Consider the following 24,941-nt stretch of genomic DNA (forward strand, 5'->3'; position numbering starts at 1 on the left):
TACACCAATTTACATTCCCACCAGCAGTGTAGGAGAGTTGTCTTTTCTCCACATCCTCTGCAGCATTTGTTATTTGTTATTCCTCCTTCTTCTCATACTTCCTCCTCTTCCTCATTGTTTCTTCTTCTTTTTTTTTTGTCTTTTTGCCTTTTCTAGGGCCGCTCCCGCGGCATATGGAGGTTCTCAGGCTGGGGGTCTAATCGGAGCTGTAGCCGACAGCCTACGCCAGAGCCACAGCAACGCGGGATCTACACCACAGCTCATGGCTCATGGCAATGCCGGATCTTTAACCCACTGAGCAACTCCAGGGATCGAACCCGCAACCTCATGGTTCCTAGTCAGATTCGTTAACCACTGAGCCACGACCAGACCTCCTCGTCATTATTTTTGTTTTTGTTTATTTTTCCACGTTTACCAGTTAACAAGCAAGGTAATGGAGGGGCCAGGGAGCAAAAGCTGTCCCTCCATAGAAGAGGAAGTCAGTGAGTACAGATCTCAGCTATTTCCTATTTATTATCACTTTTTTATCTCAGTCACATACAACCTCAAATGAGTTAAAAACATGTCTGCAGTCAAATTCAGAGACATTTAAACAAAAATACCTTAAATTTTCCTCATCTCTGTTATCAACTGTAAACTGGGAGTAAGATGACCTGTATTACACAACAAGGGCATGTGATAAAATGGGGTAGTACCTGTCAATAAGCCATGAAGACTATAAACTTAAAATATGATTTATTTGATGAACCATTCATCCAAAATTATACTAGAGATGATCTGTCATTCTGTTGTTGTTTTTACCCTAGTAAAAATACTATAGTATACCTATAGTAAATAACACCCCTCTCTGATTCTGAGTCCAGTTAATTTAGGCATATTTGAGTCTTCTCTAGCCCTAAGGTGGACTGCGAGACTGAAATTAATCACAGTTGGATTTCCACTTAGCCAAATTTCAGACATGGACAAATTTAAAAGTCTAGGCCCTAAAAATAAAACCAAAAACCATTCTGTTTTTTAAGTAACATGAACTTTTTTAAGACTTTTTTTTTTTGCTTTTTAGGGCTGCACTCACATGTGAAGGTTCTCAGGCTAGGAGTCTAACTGGAGCTACAGCTGCCAGCCTACACCACAGCCACAGCAATGCCAGATCCAAGCTACATCTTCAAACTACACCACAGCTCATGGCATCGCCAGATCCTTAACCCACTGAGCGAGGCCAGGGATCAAACCCACAACCTAGTCAGATTCATTTCTGCTGTGCCATGACGGGAATGCCTATCAAATATTTTTTAAAGTAGAAATTATTTCTTACCCAAACAGATAGGTGAAAGATGAAGAGGGTATTAAATTTCACACAGACATTCAGGAAAATGGGCTAAACCAAGCCATTTTATCATCCATTATATTTTCCAGTGTCATTCTGAAGGCAACACACATTGGTGCAAAGAGAATACAAAAGATTTCATGGGAGATTTCAATGGGCCAAACCTAGAAGTGGCTAAATATCATATATCAGCTATATCCCAATCCACTGGCTATAACAGTCACATGCTTTTACTTAGAAATCGTTGATCTGAAAAAAAAATGTATCTATTACTATATTATGCAGTGTAAAGAGATAATTTTTTTTTGGTCATTTTGCCACTTCTTGGGCCACACCCATGGCATATGGAGGTTCCCAGCCTAGGGGTTGAATTGGAGCTGTGGCAGCCGGCCTAAGCCAGAGCCATAGCAATGCGAGATCTGAGCTGCGTCTGCAACCTACACCACAGCTCACGCAACGCTGGATCCTTAACCCACTAAGCAAGGCCAGGGATCGAACCCGCAACCTCATTGTTCCTAGTTGGATTCGTTAACCACTGAGCCAAGACAGGAACTCCCAAGAAATTATTTTTTTGTTGAAAGAATTTGTTGTTTTAGCCACACTGGTGAAGAAACAAATCTTATATTTTTCTATTAATGGAAACTAGGTACATGAATAACTAAATTTCTTGAAGGAATTAAGTTTTGTGTGGATCTTTAAAAAGAGAAGAATGTAGGAGAAAGCACCACCCCCCTCTTTTCAGGGCTGCACCCACAGCAAATGGAAAATCCTGGACTAGGAATTGGACTCAGAGCTGTGGCTGTCAGCCTACACTACAGCCACAGCAACACCATATCTGAGCCATCTGCAACCTACACCAGAGTTTGCAGCAATGCTGGATCTTTAACCCACTGATTGAGGTGAATTAAACCCTCATTCTCATGGATATTATTTGGGTTCTTAACCTGTTGAGCCACAAAAAGAAGGCCAAGAATTTAACCCTGATTACATCATCAAGGTTTTGAATCAAATGAGAAGAAACCCTCAGAGTTTATTGTGAGACTTAAAAGAGTTATATGTATCAAATTCTTATGTGGTGCTTAACATATAGTTCATGATTAAATATGCAAAAAATTTTAGCTACTACTATTATTATTATAAATATTATTTATATTTATTCTAAACTACAGGACTCATTTATTCTAAAATATCTTTCCTCTTTCTTCTATAGCATCATTGGGGGATAAAAATTACACTAAGATTAAGAATTCATAAAGCAAAGAATTGTATTTTTATTCTTGCCAATGTCTTATGTCCACTAATTATCTACATTTTCACCTCCTCTTGCTGCATATCAGCTCTGTGCTTATCCCTCAGCACCATATTTCTGTAGTCCTAAAGCATCTTCTTGTGGATATTTTAAAAAATTACACAATTGCTTTCACTGGGTATCATAATCATTTTATATTAGATGATGAAAAATATTTTTTAGGGTTTTAGTTCATAATTTCATAATGATTTTAGCAGCATTTATTAATCAATTATTAGAAATCATTCACAGATCTGGGATTTACAACACAGCAAAGAAAACAGAATTTGTTTCTATGAGGGACTCATATTCAAAGAAGAAAAGTCAAAGAAAGAAAAAGCAAATAATTTTAAATGTAATCATAAAGTCCAATGCCTTGTTCAAGAGTCAAGAAGGGTTGTGGCCTTTGTTGAGTAAGTTGAATAGGAGGGGTCATCAAGAAATGCTACCTGAGGAGTTCCTGATGTGGCTCAGGAGGTTAAGAACCTGACATAGTGTCTATGAGGATTCAGGTTCAATCCCTGGCCTTGCTCAGTGGGGCAAGTATCCAGTGTTGCTGTAAGCTGCAGCATGTTACAGGTGTATCTCAGATCTAGTGTTGCTGTGGCTGTAGAGTAGGCAGGTCTAATTCATCCCTAGTCCAGGAACTTCCCTATGCCACGGGGATGTCCATGAAAAAAAAAAAGCTTCTTGAGGAGTTCCTGTCATGTCACAGCAGGAACGAATCTGACTGGGAACCATGAGGTTGGGGGTTCGATTCCTGGCCTTGCTCAGTGGGTTAAGGATCTGGCTTTGTTGTGAGCTGTGGTGTAGGTCACCGACATGGCTCATATCTGGCATTGCTGTGGCTGTGGCATAGGCCAGCAGCTCCAGCTTTGATTAGACCCCTAGACCGGGAACCTCCATATGCCGTGGGTGCAGCCCTAAAAAGACAAAAAAAAAATGCTTCTTGAGTAGTTAGCTCCCAACCTGATTCATAATTAATATTAAAAGGAGATGACAAGACAAATATAGGACAGAGAGTTTGGTGGTCTAGCCACACTGAATGGTATAAGTAAAGTGTTAGTAAAAATATAACAATGAAATATTACAAAATGTATACAAAAACACAATACCTTTTAAAACTGCATCCCCCAAAAATAAAATACCTGGGAGTAAACCTGACCAAGGAGGTGAAAGACTTATATGCTGAGAACTATAAAACATTAATCAGGGAAATTAAAGAAGATGTAAGGAAATGGAAAGATATTCCATGCTTCTGGGTTGGAAAAATTAATATTGTAAAAATAACCATATTACCCAAAACAATCTACAGATTTAATGCAATCCCTATCAAATTACCCATGACATTTTTCACAGAACTAGAACCAAAATTTATACGGAACCACAAAAGACCCAGAATTGCCAAAGCAATTCTGAGGAACAAAAACCAAACAGGAGGCATAACTCTCCCAGAATTCTGGCAATATTACAAAGCAACAGTCATCAAGACAGTGTGGTACTGGTACCAAAACAGATAGACAGACCAATGGTACAGAATAGAGAACCCAGGAAAAAACCCAGACACCTATGGTCAATTAATCTTTGACAAAGGAGGCAAGAACATAAAATGGGAAAAAGACAGTCTTTTCAGCAAGTATTGTGGGAAACCTGGACAGTGACATGCAAATCAATGAAACTGGAACACACCCTCACACCATGAACAAAAATAAACTCAAAATGACTGAAAGTCTTCCATGTAAGACAACACACCATCAAACTCCTAGAAGAGAACATAGGCAAAAAATTCTCTGATATCAGCGTTACAAATGTTCTCTCAGGTCAGTCTCCCAAAGCAACAGAAATGGTAAAAGCAAAAATAGCCAACGGGACTAATCAAACTGAGAAGTTTTTGTGCAGCAAAGGAGACCATGAAAAAACAAAAAGACAATTTGCAGAATGGGAGAAAATAGTGTCAAATGATTCAACTGACAAGGGCTTAATCTCTAAAATATACAAACTTACACAACTCAACAGCAAAAAAGCCAACAACCCAATAGAAAAATGGGCCAAAGACCTGTAGAGACATTTCTTAAAAGAAGATATACAGATGGCCAACAAGAACATGAAAAAATGCTCAACATCACTGATTATTAGATAAATGCAAATCAAAACTACCATGAGATACTATCTCACACCAGTCAGAATGACCATCATTAATAACTCCACAAATAACAAATGCTGGAGGGGGTGTGGAGACAAGGGAACCCTCCTGCACTGTTGGTGGGAATGTAAGCTGGTACAACCACTATGGAGAAGAGTATGGACATACCTCAGAAAACTATACATAGAATTACCACATGACCCAGCGATCCTACTCTTTGGCATATATCAGGACAAAACTTTCCTTGAAAAAGACACATGCAACCACATGTTCATTGCAGCACTATTCACAATAGCCAAGGCATGGAAACACCCTAAAAGTCCATTGACAGATGAGCGGATTAATAAGATGTGCTATATATACACAATGGAATACTACTCAGCCATAAAAAAGAACAAAATAATGCCATTTGCAGTGACACGGATGGAACTAGAGACTCTCATACTAAGTGAAATAGGTCAGAAAGAGGTAGATAAATACCATATGATATCACTTACATCTGGAATCTAATATATGGAACAAATGAGCCTTTCCACAGAAAAGAAAATCATGGACATAGGGAACAGTCTTGTGGTTGCCAAGGGGGAGGTGAAGGGAGTGGGATGACTGGGAATTTGGAGTTAATAGATGCAAACTATTGCCTTTGTAATGGTTAAGCAATGAGATCCTGCTGTGTAGCTCTGGGAACTATGTCTGGTCACTTATGATGGAGCATGATAATGTGAGAAAAAGAATGTGTACATGTATGTGTGACTGGGTCACCTTACTATGCAGTAGAAAATTGACAGAAGACTGTAAACCAGCTATGATGGTAAAAATATTAATCATTTAAATAAACGAATAAATAAAATAAAAAAGGAGACTTGCTTGAGATATAAGGAGGAGAAAATCAATCAATAAAAATTGCAAATAACTGATTGATGTTAGAACCAGAGGACAAAAGATTGAGAAAGCATAATTATATTGCATATATTGGAATATTGAACATATTAAGACATGAAATAGATATATATATATAGAGAGATATCTTTTTAGGATATGGAAGTTCCTAGGCTACTGGTCAAATTGGAATTGCACTATTGGCCTAAGCCACAGCCACAGCAATGCTAGGTCCAAGTTGCATCTGCAATCTACACCACAGCTCAGAGCAACACCAGATCCTTAACCCACTTTGTAAGGCCAAGGATTGAACCTTCATCTTAAAGGTTACTAGTTGGGTCTGTAACCCATTGAGCTATAAAAGGAACTCCAAAAACATGGAGTATATTTTTTAATGGACCCAAATAACACAAAAGTATCTGAGATAAAATATCACAAGATGAAATTAAGAGATTAAAAATTGCATAAGGGAACATGAGCAGAAAGATGATGTAAAATGTACAAATAGGATATCTGAAGAAAGGAGAAGGAGTTAAAGGAAAAATATTGCAAGGAATAATGGCTCCAAATTTCTCAAACCTGAGGAGAACCATAAATCAAAAGTTCCAAGAATCTCAAAATATCTCAAATATGAGAAATATGAAGGAAATTACACAAGGTATATCATAATTAAGTAGCACAAAATGTGTACTAAAAATACATTTTAAAAGCATCCAGAAAGAAAAAAGATACATTACCGAGTAATAAACATAAGAAAGATCACAGATTTCTTGTCAGATACAGTATAAATTATAAGACAATAAACCAGTAAAATCGAAGTACTTTTAAAAAACCCTATCAACCTATAATTTTATATGCATGCAAATTTCCTTCAAAAATGAAAGCAAAAAGGATTTTGAGACATACCCAAAATAGAAAATATTCATCATCAACAGACTCACACTAAGAGAAATGTTGAAGTAACTCCTTCAGGTGCACAGGAAATAGATAAAAAATGGTTTTAGCAAATAATGATGATAATAGAAAATGATAACTCTGTAATTAAATATTAGATTTTTTCTCATCATTTATGTTACTTTAAAATATAGTTGACTTTTTAAACGAAAATAATAACTCTAGTGTGTGATTTATAATATAAGCCATATTACAATATATGGGAATAATCTATCTTTATATTTAAAATAATTTTCTAGTAAGCAAATAGGTCGAAAGTAAAATGAAAAAAGATACACCTTAGTAACATTAATCAAAAGGAATCTGAACAGTGTGAATATCACACAAATAGATTTCAGAGAAAATAATATTAAAAGGGAGAAAGTTTGTCAAAATGATAGTGTTGACTCATCAGAGAATTTAGCAATTCTAAATATGTATGCACAGAATAACAGACATTTGAAATACATGAAGTAAAATCTAATAGTACTGATAGTAGAAATAGAAAAATCCACAATTGTAGCAAGATATTTATGTATACCTTCTTCAATACTAGAGAGAAAAATCAGACCTCAAATCAGCAAGAATATAAAATACTTAATCAACATCATAAGTCAACTTAATCTAATTGACATAGAATACTTCACTAAACAATAGAAGACTAAAAACATTCTTTTTTTGTGTGTGTGTCTTTTTGCCATTTCTTGGGCCGCTCCCGCAGCATATGGAATTTCCCAGGCTAGGGGTCTAATTGGAGCTGAAGCCGCTGGCCTACACCAGGGCCACAGCAACGCGGGATCCAAGCTGTGTCTGCCACCTACACCACAGCTCACGGCAACGCCAGAACCTTGACCCACTGAGCAAGGGCAGGGATCGAACCCGCAACCTCATGGTTCCTAGTCGGATTCGTTAACCACTGCACCACGACGGGAACTCCAGAAGACTAAAAACATTCTTTACAAGTACATACAAAACATTTGCAACATAGACCATACTCTAAGTCATACAATGTCTCAGAAATTTAAACACATTCCAATTTCACAACACATATTCTCTGGCAACAAATCAAATTGGAAATAAATAATGTAATAATTTCTAGGAAACTCAAAATATTTGGAAATGAAATTACATAATTTTATACAATATAACCCATAGGCAAAGATGAAATCAAAAGGGAAATTAAAAGGAATATTAAACTGAATAACAGTGAAAACACAATACATATTACTAAAACAATACCTAGGATGAAATTTATAGTCTCAAATCAATGGCCTCAATTTGACCTTGGGAAACCATAAAAAGATGAGAAAATAAAACCCTTCAGAAAAGCAGAGGAAACAAAACAATAAAGATCAATTATTATCCTCATTGACTTCACTACAGCATCTTTGCTAAATCTTAAAAAAATTTCCAAAAAATGATTTTGAAAGTAATGCGTAATGAACTTGAAAATTCTCTAAAAAAATAATTTATCAAAAAAACTCTTATAATGAAGTTCTCCTCATGGCTCAGCAGAAACGAATCTGACTAGCTTCCATGAGGACACAGGTTCAATCGTTGGCCTTTCTCAGTGGGTTAAGAATCTGGTGTAGGCTGCAAACAAGGCTCAGATCTGCCATTACTCTGGTTGTGCTGTAGGCCAGTGGCTATAGCTCCAATTTGACCTCTAGACTGGGAACCTCCATGTGTGGCCTTAAAAAGACCCCCCCCCAAAAAAAAACACCTCTTATAATAATTACATATACTTGAATCTAATAATTTTATCATTGGTAATTTATGCTATGGAAATGAATTTAATTGATTAAACTCTTGCACAAAAATTATTATTATTACATTATTTGTAATAGCAAAATATAGAAACTATCTGAATATTCATATAAGAGAATGATTAAGTGACTTTTTATTACTTTAAGAACATTTTTAATTTTCTTTTTATTGAAATATAGTTTATTTACAACAAATAAATTGTGCACATGAGACCAGAAAGAAGAAAGCAGTGCACAATCATTCAAAGAATGAGAAGAGTACACAGCCATTGAGAAAAATAAGATTTGACAGAAACTGGTTAGAACCAATGAGGCCCAAGATGGTGGAGGATCTGATTTTCAGTAGACCTTGGGTGTCATTACACACTCACCGTAATACATTAGCATGTGACATGACATGCCCATCAGCACTATGAGTGGTAGTGTGACAGTTCTGAGGCTGACATGAAAAGCCAAAAAGTGGGTGGTTGCCCAATACCTTCCCCGAAATAGAGTATTCCTCCCACTCATTAACATATGAAATTACCCATCCCATAAAAATTAAACATTGCCACACCCTGTGGCCATTCTTGCTTTCATAGATATTCATGTTCCATCTACAGAATGTGTATCTTTCTAAATAACCTTGCTTTTGCTTTACTTTGGATCACCTTTTTTTGTTTGGGTTTTTTTGTGGTTTTTTTTGTTTGTTTGTTTCTGCTTTTTAGGGCCACACTCACAGCATATGGAGGTTCCCATGCTAGGGGTCAAATCAGAGCTATAGCCACCAACCTAATGAATGAAACAGTGTACAAATACAACAATGTGTGAATATATAGATACTGGTGAACATTGAAATTGATTAGATTTAGAATTTTCTTTTCAGTTTTTAAATTTCTACCATGGTTTAAACGTCTCAATTTTTTTTTTCCCCACTGTACAGCAAGGGGGTCAGGTTATCCTTACATGTATACATTACAATTACATTTTTTTCCCCACCCTTTGTTCTGTTGCAACATGAGTATCTAGACATAGTTCTCAATGCTATTCAGCAGGATCTCCTTGTAAATCTATTCTAAGTTGTGTCTGATAAGCCCAAGCTCCCGATCCCTCCCACTCCCTCCCCCTCCCATCAGGCAGCCACAAGTCTTTTCTCCAAGTCCATGATTTTCTTTTCTGAGGAAATGTTCATTTGTGCTGGATATTAGATTCCAGTTATAAGTGATATCATATGGTATTTGTCTTTGTCTTTCTGGCTCATTTCACTCAGTATGAGAGTCTCTAGTTCCATCCATGTTGCTGCAAATGGCATTATGTCATTCTTTTTTATGGCTGAGTAGTATTCCATTGTGTATATATACCACTTCTTCCGAATCCAATCATCTGTTGATGGACATTTGGGTTGTTTCCATGTCCTGGCTATTGTGAATAGTGCTGCAATCAACATGCGGGTGCATGTGTCTCTTTTAAGTAGAGTTTTAGATAGATAGTCCAGATAGATGCCCAAGAGTGGGATTGTGGGGTCATATGGAAGTTGTATGGATAGATTTCTAAGTTATCTCCAAACTGTTCTCCATAGTGGCTGTACCAGTTTACATTCCCACCAACAGTGCAGGAGGGTTCCCTTTCCTCCACAGCCCCTCCAGCACTTGTTATTTGTGGATTTATTAATGATGGCCCTTCTGACTGGTGTGAGGTGGTATCTCATGGTAGTTTTGATTTGCATTTCTCTTATAATCAGCAATGTTGAGCATTTTTTCATGTGTTTGCTGGCCATCTGTATATCTTCTTTGGAGAAATGTCTGTTCAGGTCTTTTGACCATTTTTTCATTGGGTTGATTGGCTTTTTTGCTATTGAGTTGTATAAGTTGCTTATATATTCTAGAGATTTAGCCCTTGTCCATTGCATCATTTGAAACTATTTTCTCCCATTCTGTAAGTTGTCTTTTTGTTTTCTTTTGGGTTTCCTTTGCTGTGCAAAAGCTTTTCAGTTTGATGAGGTCCCATGGGTTTATTTTTGCTCTGATTTCTATTGCTTTGGGAGACGGACCTGAGAAAATATTCATGATGTGGATGTCAGAGAGTGTTTTGCCTATGTTTTCTTCTAGGAGTTTGATGGTGTCTTGTCTTATATTTAAGTCTTTCAGCCATTTTGAGTTTATTTTTGTGCATGGTGTGAGGGTGTGTTCTAGTTTCATTGCTTTGCATGCAGCCGTCCAGGTTTCCCAGCAATGCTTGCTGAATAAACTGTCTTTTTCCCATTTTATGCTCTTGCCTCCTTTGTCAAAGATGAATTGACCATAGGTGTCAGGGTTTATTTCCAGGTTCTCTATTCTGTTCCATTGGTCTGTCTGTCTGTTTTGATACCAGTACCACACTGTTTTGATGACTGTGGCTTTGTAGTATTTCTTGAAGTCTGGGAGAGTTATGCTTCCTGCTTGGTTTCTGTTTCTCAGGATTGCTTTGGCAATTCTGGGTCTTTTGTTGTTCCATATAAATAAACATCTCAATTTTAAATGATGTGCAGGACTATACCTTTCCCAAGTCATCAGGCATTTAAAAAACTTGAGTGTTCACCCTTAAGCAGTCATCATGGCAGTGCCTACACTGTGGTAAAATAATCTAAACTGAAGTATTTATCTAGATAATTTAACATTCTGACCGTCTCTTCTTTAACTCATTAAATAATAATTTTATAAAAATTACGTAGATAGGAGTTCCCGTCGTGGCGCAGTGGTTAACGAATCCGACTAGGAACCATGAGGTTGCGGGTTAGGTCCCTGCCCTTGCTCAGTGGGTTGATGATCCGGCGTTGCCTTGAGCTGTGGTGTAAGTCGCAGACTCGGCTGGGACCCCACGTTGCTGTGGCTCTGGTAGGCCGGAGGCTACAGCTCCGATTAGACCCCTAGTCTGGGAGCCTCCATATGCCGCGGGAGCGGCCCAAGAAATAGCAAAAAAGACAAAAAAAAATTACGTAGATAATTACAACATTTTTCCTTCAACAATGTCTTAACACTCAACTCAAAAGGCTGTTTAAATGTTTCAGTAATGCGTCTTAAACTTTAACTGCATGTGAATCACCTGGGAATCTTGTAAAAGGCAGACTTTTGCTTAGGGTGAGGCCTGAGAGTCTTCATTTTTGACAAATCCCCAAGTGATGGTGATGATGCTGATCCAAAGATTTGAGTAACAAATCATATACCACAGATCTCATTTACTTATCTAGTGAATCATATAATTATATGGGTGTGTATAAATATGCACATTATTTTAATTGTTATGTCAGTTTTTGCCATCAACATCAAGCAAATTTTGTAAATTGCCCAATTAACACTGGAGTTTATGCAGCATACACAGCGTAATTTCCTTAGTTTTCTCATTTTTGAAAAAAAGATAATGAATAGTAGGTAAGTTACCTACTGTTTCTAAATTCTGCAGGAAAGAAAGGAAGAAAGAAAGAGAAAGAGAAAAGGAAAAGAAGTAAGGAGAAGGGGGAGGGAGGGAGGGCGGTAGAGGGATGAAAAAATTGAAATGTTGTTAGATCATGCTTGGCAGAAACTTGACTTGATCAGGGTAAAAGCAAAATATAGCTTTAAATGCTCAAAAAGGATCAATAAACTCTTAGTAACTCTTGCTGATGGAAAAAAAAAAACACTAAGTGTTCATTTTTCAAACTGAATAATCCTGAAAAGTCGTAAAGGAGAAGGTAAATTCTTCTAATACTATCAATGATATAAATTTTGGATACACATTTTGTCCTAAGTTTATCTATGTAAATATTATGTGAAATAAATATCTTTTAGTACGAAAAGATACCTATTAAAACTCTATATATTCATTATTTTTTTCAATCGCAATCAACATATGATATTTATTTATTTATTTAGCTTTTTAGGCTCACCTGTGGCATATGAAAGTTCCCAGGCTAGGGGTCGAATCGGAGCTGTGGCTCCTGACCTACACCACAGTCACAGCAATGCGGGATCCATGCGGCCTCTGCAACCTATACCACAGCTCGCAGCAATTCTGCATCCTTAATCCACTGAGCAAGGCCAGGGAGTAAACCCACATGCTCGTGGATACTAGTTGAGTTCATTACCTCTGAGCCACAACAGGAACTCAAACATATAATATTTATATCTTAACCTTTTGCTTTTAATTACAGCATATAGGTTCCCTAAGGTCCAATATTCTATTTTTAAAGTTTGTATTTTTATAATAATAATAACTGCCATTTTCCAGCATTCATTGTATTCTTGAAGTTACACTCACAACTTTACACATAACGTTAATTCTTTGTAACAAGAACGTAATATATGAATGTTTAAATGCTGTTGATTGATTAACATGTATAAAAAATGATTTTTTATCACAGGAGTTTGAAAATTGTTCTAAGCAGTGGATATTCATTTCTGTTAATATCAGTCCAACACACTGAAACCTCCCTGTTAGAAAACCAAAAGCAGCAAATGTTGGATTAAATATTTAAAACATGGAGGTGTCACTCTGAGCCCAGAATAAAAGAGAAGAACTCCAGGAACGCGGTCAAGAAAGGAAGTCGTTGTTTATCTTTGAGCCATCTATAAATCCATGGTGACAGAGTTTCAGCTTCAACGGCTGTGATTATTGGGGGCAGGAAATAAAGTCAGACTGGGGAAATTCCCATGAAGCTAGAACTCAAATGGGCTAGACTTTCAGTAAAAAAGTTCAAGCAGAAAAAAAAAATCTACCTCACAAAGGCAGATGTTGGAAAAAAATTGTATCAGCTGTGGTTCTGGGTAGAGAAGGAAAGTCTCATTTGAGACTTCAGAATAGGCTCCCTCTCCTGTCTTTGGAAGTGTTTGGGAAATGATTACTCAGATTTATACTAACTCTGTGAACTAAGAGTCTACAAGTTAGGAATTTAAAGTTAATTTAAATTTAAATTAAAGTTAAAAGTATCCCCAGGCACTTAGCGGAAGGAAATAAAATTCCTCCATGGAGGACTACATTCTCAAACCAGATTTTAAAGGATTCCCAGAGATCAAGTTTTGATAAACATGAATTCAAATCAAAATTTATTAAAGATTATTAAGAAACAAGGCTTTAGAGAGAATCAGAAATATAATGAATGCAAAATCAGACCACAATAACATAAGGTATTGAATTATTAGGAACAGAATAAAAATGTGATATATATTACAATATATAAGGAAATAAAAGAAACAAACACATAGAGACTATCAAGAATGACTAAGAAAGTTTGAAAAGAACCAATAGAATTTCTATAAAAGGAAAATGCGATAGTTGAGATTAACAATTCTATGCAAGAGTTAAATAGCAAACTGTATACTTAGATTTAAAGATAAATCTGAAAAAAATTACACAAAATGAAGCAGAGTTAAAGACATGATATATATGCATAAAGGATAAGAAACTTAGAATAGAAAAGTCTAACTTATATCTAAATTAGGATTCCAGAGAGTTGTAAAAAATGCAAAAAATAGAGAGGTATTATTTGGAGAGATAAAGTAAAACACCTCCTTAATTATTTGGGAAGACATAAATTCCCAAATATAATAAATAAAAATAAATCTGTATTTATACACATTCTATTCATTCTTCAAAGCACCAAAGGCAAAGCTATTAAGCATCCAGAGAGAAAAGACAAATTGCACACAAAGCATGCTTAAACTATCTTGCCATAACATCAATGAATGCCAGAAGTGAAATTGTACTAGACAAATTACTAAGAGAAGATTGCTGGGAACCTAGAATTATACACGAGATTAAAAAAAAAAAAATTCAAGAACAGTGTAAATTAAAGAGATTTTTATGACTGACTACTAAAAAAATAAATGCTGATTGGTAATCTCCCGAATTTCCCAGGTGTAATCTGAAAGTGGCCCCAGTATCCTAAGGGCGAGGAGAGACAAATTAGAAATAGACCACTCCAGATTGGCAGGTATCAGTTTTGATAACCAAGGAAATTTAGGAGGCTTACCTTGGGCCACCACAAGATGAGCAGATCTTTGCACCCACCCACCAGGATCTTCAGTTATTTAAAGGCCTTAATCAATCCAGATGGTCTCAACAACACATTGCTTTTTCAAGGCTATGTCCTAGCATGGAAATGGTGGGCAGAGCATACACTCCAATGATGGGGGGCTGGGTAAGGAGTGTACTATTGTCCGGGTCCAGCACGAGGGTCAACCAGCAGTTACATCTTCTCAATGACTTCCTCCAATATCCACCCTTTGTGAGCAGCCCATACAATCTTATACGCTCCTCTTTTCGGCAACGTGCCCTGAATAGTCAGCAAAAGTGTTTTTTAGAAAGGAAGCCCATTTGTTGATAATCTGGTTGCACTGGAGACAGACTGCCCAGCAATAATAAAGGCACATTCAAATGGAGGCACAGGCAAATAAGTAACATTTTTCCCCATCAAGATCCCCATAATATGAACCACTGATTTCCTAAGTCCCCCTAAACTTGGATCACTCAAGGAGTCCACTGGTGCCCTTGTATGATTTAATAAAGATGATGTGTGAGCATACTTGTCAGGTGTAAATACATAACAGTCTGTTTGGATAAAGGCACATGTGCTTCTATGCAAGGCAGTCGGTAATGTCCAAGGCCATTCCGTTTTGGAGGACAATTTTTCTTACCAGAAATATTTCAGTGTTCATTGAGGACAGGTTTTGTCAGTTCTCATTTAAGGCTTTCTGGGTGGATTTAGTAAGGGTTATAATATCCTCCAGGCCAGTGGAGGGAACAAAGACCATAGCCAAGTGAAAGACCCATGGGAAAGAGAGCACACCCACCTGGCCTTGAGGAAAGGGAGGTGGCACGTCAGGAACTTTACCTGGTTGTGCATATTACACATGTTGGCCAGAGGGGGCAGCACTGTCAGGTGTAAGGAGTTGGACTGGGAGTGAGATATGCCATACCAGGACCCCCAACATCTTCCCTCTTTCAATGCTGAGTAGTTAGTCCAGGTGTAGCAGGTTTCAACATATTCACCTTGTAGCAGGAGAAGACCCCAGTGGAGACTAAGCTACTACCCCTTACCCAGGGGTGCACAGTAACTTATCCATCTCTATGGGATCTCTGTTACAAATTCCAGTAGATAATACTTTTCGCAGGCATGATGGGGCTTGGCGTTCTCAGCAGCATAGCATGTTGATGCACCATGATAAATGAGGCAATGGTAGTTTCTTGTGATATCCATAACTTTATACTGTTGGGTGTCTCATCAGGGGTTCCCAGTCTGGCCTATGGGGCAACAGGCCCTACTGGTTGCTCATTCAAATGTAGTAAATCCTAGGATAGTACCTTAGTCCACCAGCCAGGGTGGTTTTACCTGTTAGCCATCTAAGCTGCTTTGATATTCTATTCTTACTTTCTAGCAACGTTGCTTCTTTCGAATGATGGAGGAGATGGAGCCTCCATTTAATGTCACGTTCTTCTGCCCAATCTTGCACAGTATGACCTTTAAAATATGACCCATGATCACTGTCCATTCCACCAGAGTATGGGTACTTTGTACCAGCTTCTCTAATTCCATAATGGTGGCAGCCTGGTTTGCACAACAACAGAGGAAAGTTTGGGTGAGGCCAGACAGGGAGTCCACACAAACCAGAGCATATTTAGAAGTCTCACTCAGAGGGAGGAGGTTAATACAATCAATGTTCCAATTTCTCACCCACTGGTTGGGAACTCCAGTGCACAGTGCCAGCCTCATCTGGCAGTGGCCTTGGGCATTGTTTAGCATATACCAAATGTTCTGTTATTGCATTAAACAAGTCGCTGTATTTCAAGGGCAATCCTGCATCCTTGACAATTCACCATCCTAACCAGGCATTGTGATGGCTGCTTTTCTATGCACCTAAGCTGTTGTATCTACTGAAGGGTTAGTTGCTAGGGTCCATACACAGGCTAGGGCTGATAGGAACCTAGGCGTTGAAACAGTGAGGACTGTCAGTCTTTTGTAAGAAAACCCACATATCTTCCGCTTATTTTATGTTCAAAATAAGGCCTTATTCATGATCATCCAGCCCTCAGCTCCTCATTGTCCAAGTCATGGATTTAATCCCTTTAGAACAGTCCAACTATCTGTGTAAAGGGTGAATGGCAGGGCTCCTAAGTGATCACCAGTCCAATTGCCCTGAATTCAGCCCACTAGCTGCTGTGTTTCCTTCCTGGTTTCCATCCAGATGGTATAAGCATTGGGCCGAATAGCAGCTGCAATCTGTATGGACAGGCTGCTCCTATTAGACTCAGTTATACATTAGGCGTTAGAGGAAATTTTACCCATTCCCTCTCTATAGGCCATCAGGTCTGCCAGAGGAATCAGGGTGGGGATATTAGAAGGATCTATGTAGTCTACAGGGCCTGGTAACATGCACATTTCTCGTGCATGTGTGTGTGTTTGCTGTTGGCTATGTTTCTCTGGAGAACCCTAACTTACACAAAGATGTAGGAAGAGAAAATAGTGATTGTAGCTATAAAAGGATAACATGAGGCATCACTTTGACGAAAATATTCTGAATCTTGATTGTGGTGGAGCTCATATGAATCTTCACTTGTAATAAGATTGTATAGCTCTAAGCATACATATAGACACAAATGACTGCATGTAAAGCTGATAAAATCTGAATCAAGTTAGTAGATATCAATGTCTCTTTCCTGCTTTTGATACTGTATTTATCCAAAATGTTATACTTGAAGAAAATGAGTGAAGTATATATGGGCTGTCTCTTTGTTATTCCTTTTAACTGCACTTAGTCTATACTTATCTTCAAACAATTTAAAGTAATTTTTGAAAAATTAATAAATGAATAAAATGGACAATGCCTACCAGGGTAAGATGCAAGGTCATCATGCAGAGCTTGCAAATAGCTTTATGAAAACTACTTTTGTGGCCTCAGCTGTCCATCCACCTGCAGACTGTAAAAGAGATTAAAGATATAAGGTGAAGAATTGAAGTAAAAAGATAATTGTTGATGAGAACTGTGGATGGTTCCAGATCTAAGCCCCTCCAGTCACCCATGGGAAGTGTCAGGTGTCTGTCTCTCAATTAAAGTCTAGGGAAGAGCCCTCAATCAGACCATTTAGAGGATCTGATATCTGTCCACTAGAGGTTATTGGACACAGAACCAGTGTCTATCTAAGGCTGGAATTTCACCTAGTGGAAATGTGTGTCTTGCTGAAGGCTCTGACAAAGGTACAGAACCACTAGCTACATTTAGAACTATACTACAACATACCCAGTATTTGCTGGGGGTTAAGAATACCTAAGTGTTTACCATGAATAATATGGCACAAAAATTGAGCAGAAACCACCTGGGCCTAACACTGACTACACAGCAGATAGAAGAGGACTCCAAAGTAACTTGTCAAAATAGAGGTACATTTGACTACAGGGAGGCAATTGCAGCTGAAAAATTCCTCAGCGATAAAGTGGTATCCCCCCAAACCTACAGGTAGTCAGCTTTAAATAGTTGTCAAATCTAGATGCTAAATCATCTTTTATGTTAGTCAATTATGAATTTTCTAGCACTCCCATCCTGATATTCCTCCCTTAAACATGCATTTTGCTGTTAGATCATTCGCCTTTTGGCTCTTTGATCAGATTCTCCATTCTTGGCCCTGGCCCTGTTTTACATTGCTGACAATTTCATTCCCTGAGAACTTTCCCATTTTCATTTAGGCCCTGATACATACCTAATTGTCTCACAGTAGCTATCTGTGGGAAAAGTAAAAGCAAAGCATCTAAAGCCTATACTAAAAAGCCTCAAGCTGCTAATGGAAGGAGCCAAAAACCACTCATCATAAATGAGCCCAGGAACATGACAACCAGGTGGATTTAAGCAATAGATCCATCTCAATGAGGGTATCATTTCCTTTGTAAATTTAACAGGATGAGTTAGTAAGAAAAGGGCTGACTGGTATCAACATCGCCTTCTCCCAGCTCCCACTCTTGGGATAGAAGTTAACAATAGTATTTCTAAAAAAACAAATGTTAATAACTTAGTAGTCACCGCTTTAGTTTCTACTTTTAAAAAAGTCAATTCAAAATATATTATTAGATGTGAGTACACCCAATACATAGAAAATAGAGATGCCTCCTGCTGGAGATGTATCAACAAACATATCTTTATCTGTAGCTGTAGACAAAGTTTAACATACAATAAGAACTGTTGAAAGAGTAGCCAAAGCACTTCAGAGAAGATGGAAACTATGAGCAGAGTATCTTAAAGCTCTTGATGATTCACCAAAGAATATTTACTTCTGGGAGCTAATCTTACTACAGTGTTGAATTCGATTTTGATTAATCTATACTGGTTTTGAACATATAAATTGATACAGTATTCTTAGTAGTTGCCCCAGGTATTATGTTGTATATGTAAAACTTATCATGGTTTACTGGTATTGATGGGCATTCTACCAGTTCAAATAAAGTGTAGAAACGTTAACTCTTTCACATGTCTTTATACTTCCTCATTTACAAATTGTCCTAAATGTTTCTCTCCTTACATTGAGAATCACTCCACACTGTGTCATAATTCTTTTCTTCTACAATCCTGGAGTCTTTCTAAAGAGAAGAGCTTAGGACTGCTTCTCAAAAACTGGATTCTAGGCATGAAAATCTGAGGGTTCTCCTCAAATGTGAAAAATATTTGTACTGAAGTTATTCAGAGGGAAGAGCCTCAGTGGTGACTAAAACAGAGTTTTTCCCTCCCTGTGTAGTTAGTTCTGAAGTTATATTAATTGAAATTATTTAGAAAAAATAATGTGACATTTATTTTACCTGATTAGGAATGGAAATTCATACACTAAAATTACTTTTTAAAAATATATTAATTCACAATACTAAAATTGCTTTTTAAAGTACATTAATTATTTTACAGATTTTATGTAATTTTAATGATTTTCCCAAGCTATCGGTTGACTTTTTTAGTGTCTGCTCAGATCGCAATGCCTCCCACATACCCCAGCTACCCCACGTCACTCATTACCTAGCACATTCATTTGTCATTTAGGAGTTTATGCTCTGTGTTTGAAACATTTTAAGCCATTACTTACCTTAGAGATATAGATGCTAGATGAAAAGAATTGAATATTGTACATATATATTGCCATAATCTAAATATCCAGAATTTATGTTTGTTGATAAAATTTTTATGAACCGTCTGCTTAATTTAAAACAAAGTTTGCGAGCATTGGTAAGAATAATGAGGTGATTGTGACAAATAACAAAGAACATGAATTCAATAACTAGTACAACATTTTTACCTAGGGGAAAATATAACCATCCTTTTTCTTAATCTCTGCAGAATTGTCTGATTCCCATATCATCTTGTATTAGTCACTAGAAGGTAAATATACAAAATGGGTCATTAGATTGTTACCACTTAGAGGAGAGGTGTCTAAATCAATACCCTCTTACTACCAGTTCCATATTCATGACAGAATAGAAGATACCCAGTGAATCATTTTCTTTGTTTCTTTTTTCTTTTTGGCTGCACTCATGGCATATGGACGTTTCTGGGGGAGGGACTGAATCCAAGACACAGCTGCAACCTATACCACAGCAGCAACAATGTCAGGTTCTTAACCCACTGTGCCACAGCATGAACTCCTCAGTGAATCTTCTCTTGTTGAAAGTAATACTTCCTATTCCAAGAAAATTATAAGCTCCTCTGAGACAACAGCTATGTTTTCAACTTCATTCATTACAACATCTAGCACCATGCTTTGTGCAGAATAGAGCCTTTATTAACGAATCTATTTAAATGAATAAAGGAGGATCAGTTCAGCTTTTGTATACCAGTTGTACATATGAAAGATAAACGTTAGCACCAAGCCTACACATGAGGAAGAGTGATATATTTACAATGCCATTTACAATAATGTTTTAATTCTATTAACAGCTTTACTCTCCATATTGTAAAAATGCAATCCATGTAACTTTTATATATAATTTACTTTCCTTGAGTAATAAATAACTTTAGTTCATATTGTAAATTTGCTAGTGCCAGTGAAAATACATGGGGAAAAACCTTAAATCATCACTGAATTCCACTAACATTCAGAGGCTAAATGAGGTTCTAGTACAAGTCTTACTGGCATAAACATATGATGATAGAAGACAAAAATGTGTTTGTACTGGTGACATAAACATTTGAGATTTTTTTATTAGGGAAAACATAATTGGCTAATTCACTGAAATAATTTCTTTAGACAGAAAAAAATTCACTTTCCATTCTTGTGGGAATGTTGAGAGTATTCACAGAGATAGTAACCCAACATTTTGGACTGATTAAAATGTTTATATATTATTAAAGGATATTGGAATTGCAAAGTTTCTAAAGGCATGTTTTTCCAATGATAGAGATTGAAAGCAAAACACCAAGTTAGACTTACAAATCTACACCTTATAGATATGGGAATAATATATTTTGTTCCATCAACATGTCTACTTTACATTATTCAGCACAAAGCTTTGTGAAAAAGAATCATGGGAATAAAAGAATATAAAGGAAAAAGGTACAAATAACAGCTTCATAAACTGAGAAATGTACATAAATAAATCATGTATATGTGGGCAGTTTGCTTAGCTGGCAAGAAACAAAATATGGAAAATCTGCTTGTTAAACAATAACTACAGAGTGTGCTTTTATGATGTTTTTCACCACAGTAATTCATATTAGAGATAGAAGCAGTTGCATGTTAAATAAAATCATTGAGCATTGTTCCCTTCACATTGTAAAGAGCTGACTTATGTTGTTTTTAGATGCCTCCCATTAGAAAGTAAATATTCCTTCAATGCTCTGCATTTCACAAAATTTAATAAAGACGAACTGTAAATAAAGTCGCAGGGAGATTTCAGACAGTTTTATTAGGAGATTGTTGAAAAGAAAAAGAAAATTAAATACAATAACAGTAAACGTGGTTCTCACATTGAAACCAGGCTCAAAGAACTAGGCTACCATAGAAAAATTTCCAATTCTTGCATTATGATGTAAAAACAGATTTTTGTACAGATTTTGTACAACAAAATTCGTAATAACCTTTTATCATTTTTAGAAAACTTTAAATATATAGATAAAAATAGACAATTTTCATAGGTCCTACATGAAGATGAGTATGTTCTGTTCCAAGGGCTTGCATAGAGCGCAAATGTGGTTATAATATAGAACAACTAGACATTAATATTTTTAGGATTACAAAAGCATGGAAACCATAAAATGGGCACAATTTTACTTGTTTAAACCAAAAAACAAATTTTAAACCAATCTGTATAACTAATAAAGGGGGGAAAAAACTTAAGTTACAGACTTAAAATAACATTTCAGGAATTGTAATATTTACAACGTGTTAGTAAGATTCTCTCTTAGCATATAGCTGATAGCTTTTTTCTTTAATCCTTGCTAAAATTTCCTTTTATAGCGAACCAAACACTAAAGCATTCTCAAAGGTCTGGAAAGTATGTATTTTAAAACTATTTAACCTACTTAAGAGGTGACTCTATGCAAGGAGCAGAGCAATGGCTGATTCTATTACTTATGTAAATTGTAGGCTTTTTAAAAACTTGCAAAAAATGTATGATTCGAAAGCTTGCCACAAGTCTCTCCAATTTTAAGTGTTGTAATCCTTCAAAGACTGCATACAGGGAAAAACAAGAAATACATACAACAAGAAATAGGATCTCTTGTGCTCAAATAACAAAAGATGGTTATGGAAGAACTATGCTTAGAAAACCAAGTTTCTACAAAGCATTTCCTAACAGTGTTTTAAATAAAAATAGTGCTCCCTTTTAAGCAAGCTAAAAATAGGAACTGTATATATAACCTTTTTATTGTATTAAAAATGGTCTTAGCTGGTTAATAGCGAGCTACACAAAAGAAATATGTTCCAGTATTGCAAGGAAGACCTAAAAAACTATAGAAGCTTAGTGCCAGCGTATCTCTAATGTTAATTCATTCACTTCACCAAATCATTAATATCCAATCAGAACTATCTTGAAACATTTTTAAGCTAGTTTTTTTGGGCATTTAGGATTTTGCTATTTATGGTAATAAATAATGTTATGCTCATAAAATTTTCAGATGACAGCAAAATCATAAAATGTACAGCAACTATACTGATTCATGGCATCAGTCTTTAAAGGTGTAACTTCAAATATGTAAAAACAAAGAGAAGGTAACTTCATCATGTAATAAAAACTGTTTGCAGCTTGACTTCCAGTTATCTGCACAAAAGTGAAAACACATACTGTAACTTTCAAGAAGACGGTGAAAATAACACGTAGGCACCCTTCCCTCTGACCAGGGTGGGAGGCACAACACATTTTAACTTTATCACTCAGCGCTACATGGTATTGGACTGATACATCAAGGATCAAGGGTTGGTTAGGTTTTGTCTTTCAGCAACATTAACATAAATGACATTAACATATAAAAATATTTCTGGTGTTTTGATTTCCTTTTCAGCCACAATCCATTCTCAATAGTGCAGTTTGGGGGCACTAACTAGGGTTCAATATACAAATAAAAGTGGCTGACATGGAGTTCTGATGTCACCAGATGCTTAAGATCTCATTCATTAATACTGTGACTCCAGACAAATATTTACATGCCTGCATGCGTTAAAACCAGAAAGGTGTCTTTCTGACCAACAGGGTGACAAAACATATTTTCTAAAATTTTCTTTTTCCTAAACTCTAGTATACTACTGCATACATAATACCTTCCTTGTATGTTTTATGTTTATATACTGTACATGTGACCAACAGTTTGAATAAGAAGCATCATTATCATGTTAAATGCTATATACCACTACCAGTTTGGAATGAAAACATGTTACATTTATATTTTTTTAAGGAAAAAAGACCTTCGGTGAAACCTTTTGGCTTATAGTCAATGCTTCTTTTCAGATATGCAAAATGTTATTTCACTGGGTAGTTGTAAATATCCATTTGTTGGTCTTTTGGAAAGTATGTGAACAAAAATCTTCAGGAGAAAACCCACACTTAGAGAGTTTAAAATTGAATGTAACAGAATATTACTCTTTAATTTATTGATTTTCTTTTAGGTTATCCTCTATGTCCCCTACAAGTTCATCTCCAAGTGTTCTTGCTGGTTTCGGAGGACATAATTCTGTAAGTCTGGGTGACTAGTGCTACAAGAGTCTCTTGATGTGCTCAGATACAGAATTTTCAGAAGAGGAAAATGGTTCATTCCATTAAAAACAAAAAACCAAAAAAAAAAAAAAACCAAAAAAACAAAGCTAGGTCTTATTCAGACCTGCCTTTAACTCTGTATACAAGTGTCCAGCAGCAAAGTTGCAGTTATTAACTGTAAGAAGTTTGATACTCGTACATTTACAAACATTCTCAGGTCTCTGGTATGAACCACAGGTGAAAATCAATGAAGGAAACTTTTGTTTTTTGTAGAATACTTAAACTTTTAAAGAACATTGATACACAAAGTTGAGTAAGTTCCCTTAAAAGGACTTTATTTTTTCCAAACTTTCCAATGACGAATGTCTGACTGCAAAGTTCTTTACTGTAACATGAATTTCTTCAACAGGAAAGGTTCAGTACATGACAGTAGTTTTCAAATAGAGTCTTCCATCTAAAAAGGAACAACAAAAAATAATTAATTACATGACATTTGAGGGACAAATGTGAATATAGAAACTACAGAGTCTGATAAAAAATTTGTGAGTTCTTCACTTGTTTAAGAAACATTTTTTCACATATTCTTAAATTTCAAATTTACATTGAATTTATGTGACTGAAGAAGAATACAGAACCTTTAGATCTCATAAATACATATTTGCTATTTTAATATTAGCACAGAGCACTCAGAAAATAGATAAGAGTGTGTGTGTGTGTGTGTGTGTGTGTGTTTCACTGATATGCAAAGCTAGTTGATTTCTGTTGAATGACAATTACTTCCTCCAAGCTTGCAGAACATGATTTTCTCTGCATGCACTCAGATCTTCATCAGGTAAGACTGAGCTCCCATCTTACACTTTAGCAATGTTGTTAAATATACCACGTGCTGTAACCCATTTGAATGAAGCAGAAATAAGAAATTAAGTAACAAACCCAACTAGTAGCCATAAGGATGTGAGTTCGAACCCATGCTTAAGGATCCAGCATTGCTGTGAGCTGCAGTGTAGGTCACAGGTGCAATTTGGATCTGGCATTGCTATAGCTGTAGTGTAGGCTGGCAGCTGCTGCTCCAATTTGAGCCCTAGCCTGGGAACTTCTATATGCCATAGATGTGCCCCTAAAAAAGACCAAAAAAAAAAAAAAATCCAGAGTAAAAGCAAAACAAAAGTTTATTTTACAAACATAACATCTTCTCAACGATTCACTTTGTGGTGTGGTCTAAAGCTTGGAAATAATTGTGTAAAACATGTCTAACTTTCAAGTTTTAATACCTACAGGAGAAGAAAATCAGAAAAGGAAAGTTTTCAAACATTTAAAAAATGCATATTGCAATGTAAATGCTTGCAAAATGTCTAGCAACTTCAAGAATTAAAATATAAGGAAATAGAAATAACCTACAGTAAATTCAGGAAATAGAAAATAAATATTTTCAGATCTCACCTTCAATGTTAAGCTGAGTGCTT

At 36.3% G+C, this 24,941-nt stretch overlaps 1 protein-coding gene across 1 annotated transcript in view; it reads right to left on the reverse strand.

Annotated features, from left to right (window-relative positions):
- Positions 1-21,176: 21,176 nt before the first annotated feature.
- The window catches only part of DACH1 (dachshund family transcription factor 1), a 423,135-nt gene continuing 419,370 nt past the window's right edge, over positions 21,177-24,941 (reverse strand). The window contains exon 11 of the mRNA XM_047756207.1: positions 21,177-23,932. Within this exon, the coding sequence (XP_047612163.1) occupies positions 23,895-23,932 (38 nt within the window). The 3' untranslated portion in view covers positions 21,177-23,894. The remainder of the gene's footprint in view (positions 23,933-24,941) is intronic.

This window comes from Phacochoerus africanus, chromosome 13, assembly GCF_016906955.1.
Source record: "Phacochoerus africanus isolate WHEZ1 chromosome 13, ROS_Pafr_v1, whole genome shotgun sequence".
NCBI classification, from domain to species: domain Eukaryota; kingdom Metazoa; phylum Chordata; class Mammalia; order Artiodactyla; family Suidae; genus Phacochoerus; species Phacochoerus africanus.